Consider the following 17701-nt stretch of genomic DNA (forward strand, 5'->3'; position numbering starts at 1 on the left):
GTTGGCCTTTGGGGACCAAATGCTGCCATCCTTTCTAGCATTAGCTTTCTTTCATATGCAGACTCCTGGCTGGAGCTGATGCCAGAACAAATGTGAAATGTACAAAGATCTGCCTTGGATTTTTGGAAAGTTATCAGTTCAATTTGAGTCATTTCACATCTGTATATGATTTTCTGACTCTCCAGTCATCTGGAAGCATAGCAGCGTGTGTGTCCTTGGGTCGGACTCTAGTCAGTGCTATTTGTGCTTCCCATTTTGCATGTTGAGAAGCTGGCTCAGAGAAGTGGAATGACCTGAGCAGGCTCACACAGCTATGGATAGAATGGCACAGCAGTCCATCCCAGGAATTGAGGACCCAAGCCTGGAAGGAACCAGGGTAAACATTTACTCTGAATCCAGGCTTGCCATGGGTCAGGCACACAAATGCCTGATTGTCCTGGCCGCTCCAGTGGGCACCAGCAAGGCCTCATGGGCAGTGTGTTTGTGCCACTCACAGGGAGAGGCCTGACAGAGTAGGGAGTGAATCCTGAAGAACAATCCCCACACCTGGATGGAACCACATAGAGGGGGTGGGGACTAAGGGCCTCTACCTGTGTTCTGTGTGCAGAGCATAAGCTTAAGTCTTGGAGAACACAAACCTTGCTTCTTTGGGGCAGGTGTTGACAGGGCAGGGAGTGTGTGTGTGTGTGTGTGTGTGTGAAAGAGAGAGAGAGAGAGAGAGAGAAATCTGTCACTCAACCTGAAGAGGGGAGGGTGCCTCAGTTCCCAGGCCAAAACTAGTGGAACGTGGGTTTTGGAGTCAAGAAGGCCCTGGCCCGCATTTTACATTTTCTGTTTATTGGCTCTATAGCCTTGTCTAGTTTATACAGTGTATCTGTGCTTTAACTTCCTGACCTATAAAATAGGGATGCTGACACCCACCTTCCAGGGCTGCTGTGAGAAGACAAGCCCCAGCACAGACTGTGCTGTGATGTTGAAGCTGTGCCCTTCCCTCCCCATCTCACTAGCACACAAGATAAGCGCATGGTTGGAGCTGCACAAAGTGCTGGAAGGAATCCAATGTTTAGGAGTCTGGGATCTGTTGAGGGGGATCATATAGATTTGTGTGTCAGGTGCAGACTTGTTCTATCTCCAACAGTGTATTCTCTCTGTCTGTTCCTTTTCCTGGGTCCCAAAGTAGGTAAGCTTAGCAGGAGCCTAGCACTTGTTGCAGTTAGAGACCCCACACAGACACCTCCTTAACAGTGACCTAAGTGGTGCTAGGCAAGGGGGTGGCGATGCATGCCGACCCGACGGGAGGGGCCATAAGAGGGAAGGGATAGAATGGAGACGCATTGCGGAAAAGGTTGGGGGCCGGTGTGGGGCAAGGGGTGGGACCTAAAGGCGCCGCGCATCTGTTTGGGGGAGGGGATATTGAGGAAAGAGGTGGGACCCTGCTATACTGTCGACCTGGTTGGTGGTGGGGTGATGTGTTGGCAAAGGGGCGGGATTCCTTGCCACTGCACATGCGCACCGTGATGTTCAGGACGAAGCTTTTGTTGGGGAAGCGGGCGGGACTTTTATTTGCTCGGTCAGTTCTTGCGCATGCGCACAACTATCTGAGGCGGTGGGTGGTATATTAGGCGGAGAGGCGGGGTCTTCTTAGCTGCCGCGCTGGCATTTTCTCCTGGACAAGGAGAGGGTGCGGCTGCCGAGAGCCGATCACTGCAATCCCGATCCTCTGAGTCGTGAAGAAGGGAGGCAACGAGGGGGTTGGGGTTGGGGCCTGAGGCAAGGTGAGAATTAGCCCCCAGACAGGGCATCTGCCCCCTGGTGCGGGCCCCCCATTTTTCATTTCGATCCCTTTACCCCGGATTCTGATTCCCCTTCCACTCCCCGAACCCCGATTCACACCCCTTACCCGACCCTCCTTTACTCAGAACCTCTGTTTGCTCTCCGAACCCCTCCCATCGTTAAAAATCTCCACAGATTTCTGGACCTCAATCTGTACTGTCATACGATTCCTCCTGATTCGAAATCTCCATTCAATTTTACCATATGCGAGTCCTAACCCATTCCCCTTGGATTCTGAACTGTTACTGGTTTTCCGAACCCTGATTTGAAGCTTCTTTCCGGCAGTAGCTTCTCAGGATTCAGAACCACCATCCTGACACCCATTCACTTTTCCCACCCCGATCCAGCCCGTTTCCCTCACATTCAGCGCCTCATTCACCCCCACAGTCAACCCCCAGACACCCCCCCCCCCCCAGTTCGGTCCTTCGTATTTGCCCTCTGTAGTATAACGCCCAGCTCCCCCCCCCCCCCCCCCGCCCAGGCTCTGCTCTTGCCAGAGGGACAGGAGCCATGGCTCAGAAAATGGACTGTGGTGCGGGCCTCCTCGGCTTCCAGGTGAGATCTCCACTCCCCACCCCACCATTTCCCTAGCCGACAGTTCCCTGGGCCCCTTTGGCTGGATCTGATTTTTACCTCTTCGTGCCTAGACTCCGTCGTCTTTCAAATTCCCATGGTTTATTGAGGGGGGGAGGGGCATCCCTTTTCAGCCCTCAGTCCCTGCTTAGAGAAAGGGGAGACCCTGTTAGTAGTCAGGGCAATCTGCCCAGAGAATGCGGGTTGGGTAAGGAACCATTTTTTTTCCACAGTCCTGACGCTTGTAGAGCAGTCTGCCACCCCCTCCCCCAACCTCCTGACGCCACCCTCCGTCTGTCTTGCTTTACCCATCCCTGCGACCGACCCCCCTTATTCTCCTCAACTCCTGGAGGCGGCACCCTTGCTCTGCCTCACCTCTTGTCCTGAGCTGCTCCTGAGCTGCCGCACACCGCATTGCTCTGCTGTAACCTCCTCCATCACCCCCCACCGCCCCCTTCATTCCATTTCGACCCCACTCCTCATTCTGCCCCACCCCTCATTTAGTCCGTGCCCCACTCCATCCCTGCCACACGTTTTGTTACCACTCCGCCTCCCATCGCCCCTTGCTGGTGGTCTGGATCTGTGCCTCCCCCTTTTTGCACCATCCTCCTGCCTGCGCCTCCCCTGCATTGCTCCCCCTACCCTCCCGCTTCAAATTTAATTTTTCCCCCTGTATTTGCAGGGTGAGGCCTCCGTAGAAGACAGCACCTTGCTTATGCAGACCCTGATGGAGGCCATCCAGATTTCAGAGGCTCCACCTACCAACCAGGCCACAGCAGCTGGGCCGAATGCTAGTCCCCAGAGTTCACAGCCCCCAACAGCCAGTGAGATGGCTGACATTCAGGTTTTAGCGGCTGCCGCTAGGCCCAAAACAGCCTTTAAGGCTCAGAATGCCACCACAAAAGGCCCAAATGGTGCCTATGATTTCTCTCAGGCTCTTAATGCCAAGGACATGCCCAATGCACCGACTAAGGCAGCCTTTAAGTCCCAGAATGCTGCTCCTAAGGGCCCAAATGCTGCCTATGATTTTTCCCAGGCAGCAACCACCAGTGAGTTAACTGCTAACAAGTCTGAGATGGCCTTTAAGGCCCAGAGTGCCACTACTAAAGTGGGGCAAAATACCACCTACAGTTTCTCTCAGTCTCTCAGTGCCAGTGAGGTGGCCAACACTCAGCCTAAGACAGCCTTTAAGGCTTGGAATGACACCACTAAGGCCCCAACGGTTGATACCCAGATCCAGAATATTAACCAAGCCAAGATGGCCACTTCCCAGACTGAGGTAGAGACCAACCCAGGTATCCCTGAATCTGATGGTGCAGCTGCACAGACATCAGCAGATGGTTCCCAGGCTCAGAATCTGGAGTCCAGGACTATAATTCGGGGCAAGAGGACCCGCAAGGTGAGATCCCTCCTAGCTCCACTTTGCTTTGGGCTCTCTCCTTTCTTCTCTGAGGTTGTTCATTTGTTCTAAACAAAACAAAACATATGTATATAATGGCCTGTATTCAGCTAGGTTGTAGGGGATAACAAGATAAATGTGATCATTTCTGCTCTCTGAATATCCACAGACTGATAGGGAGATGAGACATGGACACATAATATAAGCACCCCGCATGTAATTCAGCTTAACACTTTTCATAGTAGCCACCATGTGTTAGGGTTGAGCTGGGCACATTCACACAGGTTATCTCATTAAATCTTCAAGATAATACCAGGTAGGGATCATAGTCTCAGTTTTACAGAGAAGGAAACTAAGTCCCAGAGAGGTGAAGTGACTTGAGTGATTTGTCCAGGGTGGTACAAGCAGAGCCAGTGGTGGACATAGGAAGAGGAGAAGCCTCAGGCCCCACCCTTGGGTTGCTCCTGGCCTGGTTCAGAGATGAAACTCCTGCCTGGAAGACAGTGAAAGACAAGCCCAGGACTCAGGGTGACCATTGGCTAGTGGGTCAGGCTGTCACTACAGGTGAGGGTTTTAGGAGGCCTTCCTGGAATAGATAGGGTGAGGCCACAGAAACAGCTGGTGACCCTGGACTTTCCTTCTCTCTGATGATGCAGATTAATAACTTGAATGTGGATGAGAACAGCAGTGGGGATCAGAGACGGGCCCCACTGACTGCAGGGACATGGAGGTCTGCACCGGTTCCAGTTACCACTCAGAACCCACCTGGCGCACCCCCCAATGTGCTCTGGCAGACCCCATTGGCCTGGCAGAACCCTTCAGGCTGGCAAAACCAGCCAGCCCGGCAGACCCCACCAGCACGTCAGAGCCCCCCAGCTAGGCAGACCCCACCAGCCTGGCAAAACCCAGTTGCTTGGCAGAACCCAGTGATCTGGCCGAACCCAGTGATCTGGCAGAACCCAGTGATCTGGCCAAACCCCATTGTCTGGCCTGGTCCGGTTGTCTGGCCGAACCCACTAGCCTGGCAGAATCCACCTGGGTGGCAGACCCCACCTGGATGGCAGACCCCACCAGGTTGGCAGGGTCCTCCAGATTGGCAAGGCCCTCCTGACTGGCCGCTACCACCTGACTGGCCTCTACCACCTGATTGGCCACTTCCCACTGACTGGCCACTCCCACCTGACTGGATCCCCACTGATTGGCCAGTCCCACCTGACTGGCAGAACCTACGACCCTCACCAAACCTGCGACCCTCTCCCAACTCACGTGCCTCACAGAACCTGGGTGCCTCACAGCCCCGAGATGTGGCCCTTCTTCAGGAAAGAGTAAGAACTATTATCCCTAGTCACTTTTCCCTCTCTTCCTCTTGTCTTTGTCATCCATCTGTAATGTAATCAAGTTTTCTATAAATATCTTAGTAACTTTAATGATTTCCTTTTCCCCTCCCAGGCAAATAAGTTGGTCAAGTACCTGATGCTTAAAGATTATACCAAGGTGCCCATCAAGCGCTCAGGTAGGCACCCAGTGCCCTTCCCCGGCACCCTGCCCTTCCCCTCACCGCATGCTCTGTGGACATCCCTTTGCTTATAGTCCCCTTCCCTTGAATCCCCTCTTTCCATCGCTGATTCTTCTTGTTTCATCCTTGAGGGCCCTGATTATTTTCCCTTTGGTAGGGCTGGCAAAGGGGTTGTAGCTCTGTGGCGCCTGCTCAGCTCAGGTACTCTCTTCTCCTACAGAAATGTTGAGGGATATCATCCGTGAATACACTGATGTTTATCCAGAAATCATTGAACGTGCATGCTTTGTCCTGGAGAAGGTGAGAAGGCAGCCCTGAGGAATAGGAATAATGAGGGAAGGTCTTGATATCAAAGACTCGTGGGATTCCTACTGGGCATTTAGGGCTGAAGTATCACAGGGAGGTGAGCAAGTGTGTATGGGTAGCTTATGCTAAATTTTGTAATTTCATAGTCTGTTTTCTTGTCCCTGTAGAAATTTGGGATTCAGCTGAAGGAGATTGACAAAGAAGAACACCTGTATATTCTCATCAGTACCCCGGAGTCCTTGGCTGGCATACTGGGAACGTAAGATGGGAAGGGAGATGGAACATTGCCTTTATCAGTGCTTTTTTCCTGGGAGTGTCAAGTAGGTCAGGGTCCAAGATTCAGGGTCACATACCAGGTCATGGTCAGAACTGGGGTAGAATTATCCCCTTGCTGAGGAATGCTGGGTAAGCTATATGGTTAAGCTACCTGGGGTGTCTCATACAGATGGCTGCTGAAAATATAACTTTCTGTACTCTGTTAGGACCAAAGACACACCCAAGCTGGGTCTCCTCTTGGTGATATTGGGCGTCATCTTCATGAATGGCAACCGTGCCAGTGAAGGTGAGTGGCTGGATCTGCAGCTGGGGGTTGGCTACAGCCTGATTTTCATGCTCATTTTCCGTCCCTTGTCTCCCCTTGCCTCCCATTGCAGCTGTCCTCTGGGAGGCACTACGCAAGATGGGACTGCGTCCTGGGTATGATTGGGCTCTCTCATCTCTTGCCTGTTTATATCATCCTTTGGCAACAGAGGATGGTCCCAGGATTGCATCAGCCTAGTGGTCTAGGGGGATTGGTTTGGGGAGGTACAGAGCCCAAGGATGTGACCTGGGTGGATGGGGAAATCGTCCTGAACTCTATGCTTCTTCTCTCATCTCTGACCTCTGTGCTTGAAAGCTCTTTTCTTTTCTTTGGGCAATCTCGTAGTCTCTGATTATGGGTTTCTTTTTTATATTATCAGGGTGAGACATCCTCTCCTTGGAGATCTGAGGAAACTTCTTACTTACGAGTTTGTAAAGCAAAAGTAAGTGATGTCTAAGGGCCTTTGTTTGGTCCTCATGAGTTCTGTGTGCTGGTCAGCCTCAGACAGTCCTTCCTGTGCTCATTTCTTACACTATACCTATACATATACATAGAAAAACACACATGTACTTGGAAGTGTTGATTGAGTGGACTGCTCATGGTTGGATTTTTCTGCAGTATAATTATCTTGCATGTGAAACCTGTCCAGTATACCCACAGTAGACATTTCCAAGGCTGAGGTTTACACCCCACTGTAATCATTGCAATGGGCCAACTATGACTTAATAACAATATTACAAGAATGTGGAGCTAGAGCTGTGATGGAAAAGGTGAGATTAAGCATTGTCCTTTCTATGACCCTATATAAGCCACCCTGAAGTTCTAGGTGATTACTTAATGTAGAAGCACTGGTACAGGAATTTGAAGGTCTGACTATTAGAATATAATTATGCTAGGTTTAGGAATGAGTCTGGGGGGACTTGCTACCTGAAATTGGGGGTGTCAAAATATAGTATCATTCATTGTTGGACTACCATTCTTGCCCGGGTGGAAACAAAGACCTTTCTGCTCTAAGGTACCTGGATTACAGACGAGTGCCCAACAGCAACCCTCCTGAGTATGAGTTCCTCTGGGGCCTCCGTTCCTACCATGAAACTAGCAAGATGAAAGTGCTGAGATTCATTGCAGAGGTAATAGAGGAATTGCTCTAGAGCTGATAGGTCAAGGGATGAGGTATGACTGGCTGGGAAGGGTCCAGAGCAGGAATGAGACCTTAGATATCACACATGGTAGTGCTGCATTACTGGTGGCATTTATTGTCGTTGTTATGTAAACAGCAGCACAAAGTAGGGCACTGAATAAATAGTAGATACTTCATAAATATTAACTCATACAATTAGGGATTTTTTAATTTATTTTCTGTTCCTCATCTCAGGTTCAAAAGAGAGATCCTCGTGACTGGACTGCACAGTTCATGGAGGCTGCAGATGAGGCATTGGATGCTCTAGATGCTGCTGCAGCTGAGGCTGAGGCCCGGGCTGAGGCGAGAACCCGCATGGGGATTGGAGATGAGGCCGTATCTGGGCCCTGGAGCTGGGATGACATTGAGTTTGAGCTGCTGACCTGGGATGAGGAAGGAGATTTTGGCGATCCCTGGTCTAGAATCCCATTTACCTTCTGGGCCAGATACCATCAGAATGCCCGCTCCAGATTTCCTCAGACCTTCGCTGGCCCCATTATTGGCCCTAGTGGTACAGCCAGTGCCAACTTCGCTGCCAACTTTGGTGCCATTGGTTTCTTCTGGGTTGAGTGAGATGTTGGGTAGGTAAATCACTTTGTATTGGGCAGTTAGGGTCATTGGTAGATACAGGATCCATGGGAATGTATTTATGTATACCATCTGGGAATCTTAGGAAACCCATGGTGGGAAGATGAAGAAAGTATAGGGAAACACTATTTGGTGTTTATATTACTACTTGATATATATCATTGATTTTATTTTTTTTTCTTTCTTATGTCCACAGATATTGCTAATCAGTTGCAATAGTCTTTCCCCTGAGTGAGGCTGAAGCCTCAGATTCCTTCTAAACACAGCTATCTAGAGAGCCACATCCTGTTGACTGAAAGTGGCATGCAAGATAAATTTATTTGCTGTTCCTTGTCTGTTGCTTTTATCCCCCTTGTGTGCTGTCAAGTTTTGGTATCAGAAATAAACATTGAAACTGCAAAATGAATGAGATGTGCTCTCTGTTTTTCCCATGTTTGAGGAGTGATCAACTTGTTTATATGGGAGAGATAGGGCCTCAGTGCTAGCCTCAGGGGCAGATTAGCTTTCAACTGATAAAAATATGGGTAGACTCTGCTTATGGATTAGGAAACAAAGGATGGAGTAATGAACACAGTGTTAATCAAGAACTACTGTGGTCTACTTTATAAGTAATACTTAAGTGAATTATATGTGATAGACATGCTGCTAGGTGTCCTGGGGTGACATTAAAAGAGATGAAATAATGGGAGAGGGTGTAGGTGGTCAGACAGTTGCAATTAAGAAGACAAAAGAGGTAGAACTCCAGGTAATGACAAGGTCCAGAGAGGGTGGTTGAAGGGGAGGGAAAATAACTGTTCTTGGAGATGATGTTCCTGGGATTCCAGGTTGTTGGTTGTATTAACCATGTGGAAAGTGAAATAGCTCCAGGATGGGGGCAGGAGTAGGAGCAGAGAACACTGTGATCCAGGTACCTGAGTTCTCCTATGTGAGTAGGAAGATATCATACCCTTAGCCACATTGCCTATAAAGAGGTGGATTCATAAGGCACCCCCTCCTCATCTCTGGATATGCTTCCCAGGAACCTGTCGCTCTAGAAAGTCCTCCCAGTCTCCCATCTCCAAAGGATCAGGGCCTCATCACAGAGACAAGTTCTTATGGATAATAATGGAGGCCTCACATTGGCCTCTTCTCCCCTCCTGCAGGGAGAAAGAGGAAACTTTGTTGCTTAGAGAATAAGAATTGAGAAAGACAAGGCCTTGTGAGAGCTAGCCTTCCTTTTGGTGTGACTGTGAACAAGAACCTGGCTTGAGCTGCTGAGGTCTTTGCTGGAAGCAGAGCTCTCAGTGAGGGTGAAATTAGGCCTCGGCCATAACTTCCTCAGAGGCCTGGTGGTACCTACGCATGTGGGCAAGGGCAGAAACGGGAGCTATCAGGGTAGAAAACAAGAGCAAAGGCAATTTAGCCTCCTGGGAAGGGCTCAGTAGTGGGTAGGGACAGTGTCCAGGGCTTCCTCAGGTTCTCCGGAGATGTCCACATTCTGGGGAGAGCCCAGGATTAATAGGAAGGAGCCAACACTATGGAGACCCAGCATCTTCCCTGCCTCTTGTCCTCACTGCCAGGCTCCACTCAGCCAGGCCTGGATCCTGACCCTTTTCTCAGGCAATACTCGGGAATTTCAGCATAAGGTCTTTTGGGTAAGGGTTGCTCTAGCCCTGTATCTCTATGTCACCTCAGGCCTGGGCCACGGTTCCTACATTTTTGGGTGCTGGTTATTCTACCCGTTGATATGAAACACCCAAACTCTGTGGGATTGAGGAGGCATTTCTGCGCAGGTGGGTGATTTCACCACGTGCCAGCATATGCCATGGAATCCCTCACCTACCTCAGGTTTTTCCCATTGTGTGTTTACAGTTTCCATATTCAGGTAGATGGAATCCACTTTGCAGCCTCAGAAAAGAACCAATCCATCCACAAGCCCCCAAGGTAGGCACAGGTCTTTCCTGAGGTGTCATTCACTCCCATACCCATCACCACCCATACCCCAGCTCCACGCTGTGTGCAGATTGTGACTGGGCTGTAGGGAGGGGAATGTAGACCAGCTGTGTAATGTGTGGGGAAGACATCAGGTCTAAGAAGAGCCAGTTGGTGTCCTCCCACCTGCCCCTAGTAGTTTCAAAGTTCTCTGAGCCTCAGTTGCTCAACTGGGAATGGGAAGGACATGAGAACAGGTGATCTCTGGAGCCTCCCCCAACTCTTGTGATTTGTGAGGCAGCAATCTAATCTATACAATAATGATGGAGCCCTGTGGATCTTCTAAGCTGTGTTAAGTGCTGAGTGGTGGAAGAGTCTTGGGACAATCAGTCCCAGGTAAAGTTTAGGGAACAATGTGGTTATGGCAACACTAGAGGTGTGGAAGGTCACAAGGAAATTCTGGAAGCCTGAAGAGAGGAAGGGTTGGATCATTGGAGCCTGGGGATAGCAGAAGAGACCCAATATCTGTGGAAACCCCCTTAGCTCCATCCCTGTGGATTACACACCCTACTCGGGGCTTCAGAGCACTGTCTGCCCTGTTCACACCACAGAAGAGATTTCTGTCCCTCCCCTGCTCATGAAATTTTGGTACAATTTGGACAGTTGACAAAATCTACTGAATAATGTCTCCAAATTAAATAACAGTATTATATCAATGTTAGTGGTCTGATTTTGATTATTGTACTGTTTTCTGAAAGAGAATACCTTTGTAACTTACACTCAAAATATTTTAAAAAGTGTGTGTGGGGGGGGGGGGAGACAGAGAGAGAGAGAGAGGATAAGACATACAATAAAATGTCAACATTTTATTGAATCTAGGTTAAGTGTATACAGGAACTATTCCCCATTATATCATGGAGAAGTTAGTTGGCTTTATGATTTCTCTGGAATAAGTGAGTATTTTAGATATGGAATTGCCTTTTCTGCCTACAAATACTTCTGTCTGCACCATAACATGTGATCTTACAAAGAATTCTTCACAGTTTTGAATTTTATGCAACATTGCTTCTGATCAAGGGACTCACTTTAAAACTCAAAGTGTGGTGATTGGCTTATTCCCATAGAATTCACTGGTTTTATCATGCACTGCACCACTTAGGAAAAAGTTGTTCTTATACAATGGAATAATGACTGTATTGAAGAAAGACAGTTATGCCACCAGTTGAGAGACAACACTCAATGTGTTAGAGGTGCTGTCCTACAATATATAGTATATAGTATACATTGTGTGTGTAATAAAAATATATAATAATAATATATAGCATATATTCTAAACTAGTCACCAATATATTTAATGCCATCTAGTCAACCAGAATTCCTAGATTTAAGAACTAAGTGATGGAACTTAAAGTTGTCCTTGTGACTTTGGGCTCTACCAGTTTAGAGATTTTAATACCCAAGCAAGGCATGTTTCTACCAGGTTACTCAACAATGATTCCATTGATTTGGAAGTTGAGATCTCCACCTGGCAGTTTTGTAATAGTCATGCCAATGGACAAATAAGTAAAAAAAATGAAGCGTTTGTACTGGCTAAGATGATTGATTTCAATTTTCAGGAGTAAATAGCATTGCTGCTACATAATGGGGGCAGAATGGGGGGTGTCTTGGGACTAGGAGATCTTCTAGGGTGACTTTATCACATCCCAAAGTGGTTAAAATTCTTAGGCTACTACCGCAATCCCATGCGGGCAAGGCTAACAACTCCTCAGACTACACATAAACAAATATTTGAATCATTTCTCTAGGTAAAGAACCCATCTGACTGAGATGGTGACAGACTGATGATAGAAAAATGACATGGGGAGTAAAGAAAATGTTTATATCAACTTTGACCTGGTAACCAGTTTTAAAAATGAAGACTAGGAGGACTTTCTGAGGGGAGAAAAGATGGAAAAAAAAATATATATATATATGAAAAGCAACAAAAGACTAGAAAGGACCAGAGAACATCGCCAGAAACTCCAACTCTACAAGCATCATAATGGCAATAAATTCATATCTTTCAGTACTCACTCTAAATGTCAATGGACCGAATGCTCCAATCAAAAGACATAGGGTAACAGAATGGATAAGAAAACAAGATGCATCTATATGCTGTTTACAAGAGACCCACTTTAGACCTAAAGACACCTTCAGATTGAAAATAAGGGGATGGAGAACCATCTATCATGCTAATGGTCAACAAAAGAAAGCCTGAGCACCATACTTATATCAGACAATCTAGACTTTTAAATAAAGACTGTATCAAGGGATGCAGAAGGGCATTATATCATAATTAAGAGGTCTATAGACCAAGAAGACCTAACAATTGTAAACATTTATGCGCCAAATGTGGAAACACTCAAATATAGAAATCAATTAATCACAAACATAAAGAAAGTCATCAATAGTAATACCTTAATAGTAGGACACTTCAACACCCCACTGACAGCAATGGACAGATCATCTAATCAAAAAACCAACAAGGAAACAATGGCTTTGAATGACACACTGGACCAGATGGACTTAACAGATATATTCAGAACATTTCATCCTAAAGCAGCAGAATACACATTCTTCTCCAGTGCACATGGAATATTCTCCAGAATAGACCACATGGTGGGACACAAATCAGCCCTAAGTACAAGAAGATTGAGACCATACCATGCATATTTTCAGGCCACAACGCTATGAAAATTGAAATCAACCACAAGAAAAACATTGGAAAAGTAACAAATACTTGGAGACTGAAGACATCCTACTAAAGAATGAATGGGCTAACCAAGCAGTTAAAGCAGAAATTAAAAAGTATATGGAAGCCAATGAAAATGATAACACCACAACCCAAAACCTCTGGGATGCAGCAAAGGTGGTCACAAGAGGAAAGTATCTAGTAATCCAGGCCTTCCTAAAGAAGGAAGAAAGAGGAGCTCGAGGGAAGATGGCGGCGTAGGAGGATGCTGGGCTCACTGCGCGTCCTGCTGATCACTTAGACTCCACCTACGCCTGCCTAAATAACCCAGAAAACCACCAGAGGATTAGCAGAACGGAGTCACCAGACCCAAGCGCAGAGGAGAGGACCACAGAAGAGGGGCCCCTCCTGAAGTGGATCACCTAAGGAGAAGTGAGCCAAGCCTTCCCCCCCTGCCGCCGTGCACCTTGCCTACCCACCCCAGCTAATACGCCAGATCCCCAGCATCACAAGCCTGGCAGTGTGCAAGTAGCCCAGACGGGCCACGCCACCCCACAGTGAATCCCGCCCCTAGGAGAGGGGAAGAGAAGGCACACACCAGTCTGACTGTGGCCCCAGCGGTGGGCTGGGGGCAGACATCAGGTCTGACTGTGGCCCCGCCCGCCATGTCCAGTTATACACCACAGCACAGGGGAAGTGCCCTGCAGGTCCTCACCACACCAGGGACTATCCAAAATGACCAAGCGGAAGAATTCCCCTCAGAAGAATCTCCAGGAAATAACAACAGCTAATGAGCTGATCAAAAAGGATTTAAATAATATAACAGAAAGTGAATTTAGAATAACACTCATAAAATTAATCGCTGGGCTTGAAAACAGTATAGAGGACAGCAGAGAATCTCTTGCTACAGAGATCAAGGGACTAAGGAACAGTCACGAGGAGCTGAAAAACGCTTTAAATGAAATGCGAAACAAAATGGAAACCACCATGGCTAGGATGGAAGAGGCAGAGGAGAGAATAGGTGAACTAGAAGATAAAGTTATGGAAAAAGAGGAAGCTGAGAAAAAGAGAGATAAAAAAATCCAGGAGTATGAGGGGAAAATTAGAGAACTAAGTGATACACTAAAAAGAAATAATATACGCATAATTGGTATCCCAGAGGAGGAAGAGAGAGGGAAAGGTGCTAAAGGGGTACTTGAAGAAATAATAGCTGAGAACTTCCCTGAACTGGGGAAGGAAAAAAGCATTGAAATCCAAGAGGCACAGAGAACTCCCTTCAGACGTAACTTGAATCGATCTTCTGCATGACGTATCATAGTGAAACTGGCAAAATACAAGGATAAAGAGAAAATTCTGAAAGCAGCAAGGGGTAAACGTGCCCTCACATATAAAGGGAGACCTATAAGACTCGTGACTGATCTCTCTTTTGAAACTTGGCAGGCCAAAAAGAATTGGCACGAGATTTTCAGGGTGCTAGACAGAAAAAATATGCAGCCAAGAATCCTTTATCCAGCAAGTCTGTCATTTAGAATAGAAGGAGAGATAAAGGTCTTCCCAAACAAACAAAAACTGAAGGAATTTGTCACCACTAAACCAGCCCTACAAGAGATCCTAAGGGGGGCCCTGTGAGACAAAGTACCAGAGACATCACTACAAGCATAAAACATACAGACATCACAATGACTCTAAACCCGTATCTTTCTATAATAACACTGAATGTAAATGGATTAAATGCGCCAACCAAAAGACATAGGGTATCAGAATGGATTCAAAAACAAGACCCATCTATTTGCTGTCTACAAGAGACTCATTTTAGACCTGAGGACACCTTTAGATTGAGAGTGAGGGGATGGAGAACTATCTATCATGCTACTGGAAGCCAAAAGAAAGCTGGAGTAGCCATACTTATATCAGACAAACTACACTTTAAATTAAAGGCTGTAACAAGAGATGAAGAAGGACATTATATAATAGTTACAGGGTCTATCCATCAGGAAGAGCTAACAATTATAAATGTCTATGCACCGAACACCGGAGCCCCCAAATATATAAAACAATTACTCATAAACATAAGCAACCTTATCGATAAGAATGTGGTAATTGCAGGGGACTTTAACACCCCACTTACAGAAATGGATAGATCATCTAGACACACGGTCAATAAAGAAACAAGGGCCCTGAATGACACATTGGATCAGATGGACTTGACAGATATATTTAGAACTCTGCATCCCAAAGCAACAGAATATACTTTCTTCTCGAGTGCACATGGAACATTCTCCAAGATAGATCATATACAGGGTGACAAAACAGCCCTTCATAAGTTTACAAGAATTGAAATTATACCATGCTTACTTTCAGACCACAATGCTATGAAGCTTGAATTCAACCACAGAAAAAAGTCTGGAAAACCTCCAAAAGCATGGAGGTTAAAGAACACCCTGCTAACGAATGAGTGGGTCAACCAGGCAATTAGAGAAGAAATTAAAAAATATATGGAAACAAATGAAAATGAAAATACAACAATCCAAACTCTTTGGGACACAGCAAAGGCAGTCCTGAGAGGAAAATACATTGCAATCCAGGCCTATCTCAAGAAACAAGAAAAATCCCAAATACAAAATCTAACAGCACACCTAAAGGAACTAGAAGCAGAACAGCAAAGGCAGCCTAAGCCAGCAGAAGAAGAGAAATAATAAAGATCAGAGCAGAAATAAACAATATAGAATCTAAAAAAACTGTAGAGCAGATCAACAAAACCAAGAGTTGGTTTTTCGAAAAAATAAACAAAATTGACAAACCTCTAGCCAGGATTCTCAAAAAGAAAGGGAGATGACCCAAATAGATAAAATCATGAATGAAAATGGACTTATTACAACCGATCCCTCAGAGATACAAACAATTATCAGGGAATACTATGAAAAATTATATGCCAACAAATTGGACAACCTGGAAGAAATGGACAAATTCCTGAACACCCACACGCTTCCAAAACTCAATCAGGAGGAAATAGAAAGCTTGAACAGACCCATAACCAGCGAAGAAATTGAATTGGTTATCAAAAATCTCCCAACAAATAAGAGTCCAGGACCAGATGGCTTCCCAGGGGAGTTCTACCAGACGTTTAAAGCAGAGATAATACCTATCCTTCTCAAGCTATTCCAAGAAACAGAAAGGGAAGGAAAACTTCCAGACTCATTCTATGAAGCCAGTATTACTTTGATTCCTAAACCAGACAGAGACCCAGTAAAAAAAGAGAACGACAGGCCAATATCCCTGATGAATATGGATGCAAAAATTCTCAATAAGATACTAGCAAATCGAATTCAACGGCATATAAAAAGAATGATTCACCATGATCAAGTGGGATTCATTCCTGGGATGCAGGGCTGGTTCAACATTTGCAAATCAATCAACATGATACATCACATTAACGAAAAAAAAGAGAAGAACCATATGATCCTGTCAATCGATTCAGAAAAGGCCTTTGACAAAATCCAGCACCCTGTCTTAATAAAAACCCTTGAGAAAGTCGGGATAGAAGGAACATACTTAAACATCATAAAAGCCATTTATGAAAAGCCCACAGCTAACATCATCCTCAATGGGGAAAAACTGAGAGCTTTTTCCCTGAGATCAGGAACACGACAGGGATGCCCACTCTCACCGCTGTTGTTTGACATAGTGTTGGAAGTTCTAGCATCAGCAATCAGATAACAAAAGGAAATCAAAGGCATCAAAATTGGCAAAGATGAAGTCAAGCTTTCGCTTTTTGCAGATGACATGATATTATACATGGAAAATCCAATATACTCCACCAAAAGTCTGCTAGAACTGATACATGAATTCAGCAAAGTTGCAGGATACAAAATCAATGTACAGAAATCAGTTGCATTCTTATACACTAACAATGAAGCAACAGAAAGACAAATAAAGAAACTGATCCCATTCACAATTGCACCAAGAAGCATAAAATACCTAGGAATAAATCTAACCAAAGATGTAAAGGATCTGTATGCTGAAAACTATAGAAAGCTTATGAAGGTAATTGAAGAAGATTTAAAGAAATGGAAAGACATTCCCTGCTCATGGATTGGAAAAATAAATATTGTCAAAATGTCAACACTACCCAAAGCTATCTACACATTCAATGCAATCCCAATCAAAATTGCACCAGCATTCTTCTCGAAACTAGAACAAGCATTCCTAAAATTCATATGGAACCACAAAAGGCCCCGAATAGCCAAAGTAATTTTGAAGAAGAAGACCAAAGTAGGAGGCATCACAATCCCAGACGTTAGCCTATACTACAAAGCTGTCATCATCAAGACAGCATGGTATTGGCACAAAAACAGACACACAGACCAATGGAATAGAATAGAAACCCCAGAACTAGACCCACAAACGTATGGCCAACTCCTCTTTGACAAAGTAGGAGAGAACATCCAATGGAAAAAAGACAGCCTCTTTAACAAATGGTGCTGGGAGAACTGGACAGCAACATGCAGAAGGTTGAAACTAGACCACTTTCTCACACCATTCACAAAAATAAACTCAAAATGGATAAAGGACCTGAATGTGAGACAGGAAACCATCAAAACCTTAGAGGAGAAAGCAGGAAAAGACCTCTCTGACCTCAGCCGTAGCAATCTCTTACTCGACACATCCCCAAAGGCAAGGGAAGTAAAAGCAAAAGTGAATTACTGGGACCTTATGAAGATAAAAAGCTTCTGCACAGCAAAGGAAACAACCAACAAAACTAAAAGGCAACCAATGGAATGGGAAAAGATATTTGCAAATGACATATCGGACAAAGGGCTAGTCTCCAAAATCTATAAAGAGCTCACCAAACTCCACACCCGAAAAACAAATAACCCAGTGAAGAAATGGGCAGAAAACATGAATAGACACTTCTCTAAAGAAGACATCCGGATGGCCAACAAGCACATGAAAAGATGTTCAGCGTCGCTCCTTATCAGGGAAATACAAATCAAAACCACACTCAGGTATCACCTCACGCCAGTCAGAGTGGCCAAAATGAACAAATCAGGAGACTATAGATGCTGGAGAGGATGTGGAGAAAC

General features: G+C 45.8%; 1 protein-coding gene across 5 annotated transcripts in view; it reads left to right on the top strand.

The window, feature by feature from the left end:
- The window catches only part of MAGED1 (MAGE family member D1), a 55103-nt gene extending 46722 nt beyond the window's left edge, over positions 1 to 8381 (top strand). The window contains exons 1-13 of one of the 5 annotated variants that reach the window (XM_043570712.1): positions 1661 to 1775; positions 2315 to 2388; positions 3089 to 3805; positions 4462 to 5130; positions 5255 to 5318; positions 5542 to 5621; positions 5795 to 5886; positions 6110 to 6189; positions 6281 to 6323; positions 6587 to 6649; positions 7223 to 7337; positions 7583 to 7968; positions 8172 to 8381. In XM_043570712.1, the coding sequence (XP_043426647.1) occupies positions 2344 to 2388; positions 3089 to 3805; positions 4462 to 5130; positions 5255 to 5318; positions 5542 to 5621; positions 5795 to 5886; positions 6110 to 6189; positions 6281 to 6323; positions 6587 to 6649; positions 7223 to 7337; positions 7583 to 7960 (2346 nt within the window). In that variant the 5' untranslated portion in view covers positions 1661 to 1775; positions 2315 to 2343 and the 3' untranslated portion in view covers positions 7961 to 7968; positions 8172 to 8381. Of the gene's footprint in view, positions 1 to 459; positions 464 to 1660; positions 1776 to 2314; positions 2389 to 3088; positions 3806 to 4461; positions 5131 to 5254; positions 5319 to 5541; positions 5622 to 5794; positions 5887 to 6109; positions 6190 to 6280; positions 6324 to 6586; positions 6650 to 7222; positions 7338 to 7582; positions 7969 to 8171 lie in introns of those variants that run through there. The other 4 variants (XM_043570713.1, XM_043570716.1, XM_043570715.1 and 1 more) reach the window with 4 other exon arrangements.
- Positions 8382 to 17701: the final 9320 nt, after the last annotated feature.

The sequence above is a fragment of the Prionailurus bengalensis genome, chromosome X, assembly GCF_016509475.1.
Source record: "Prionailurus bengalensis isolate Pbe53 chromosome X, Fcat_Pben_1.1_paternal_pri, whole genome shotgun sequence".
Taxonomy (NCBI): Eukaryota; Metazoa; Chordata; class Mammalia; order Carnivora; family Felidae; genus Prionailurus; species Prionailurus bengalensis.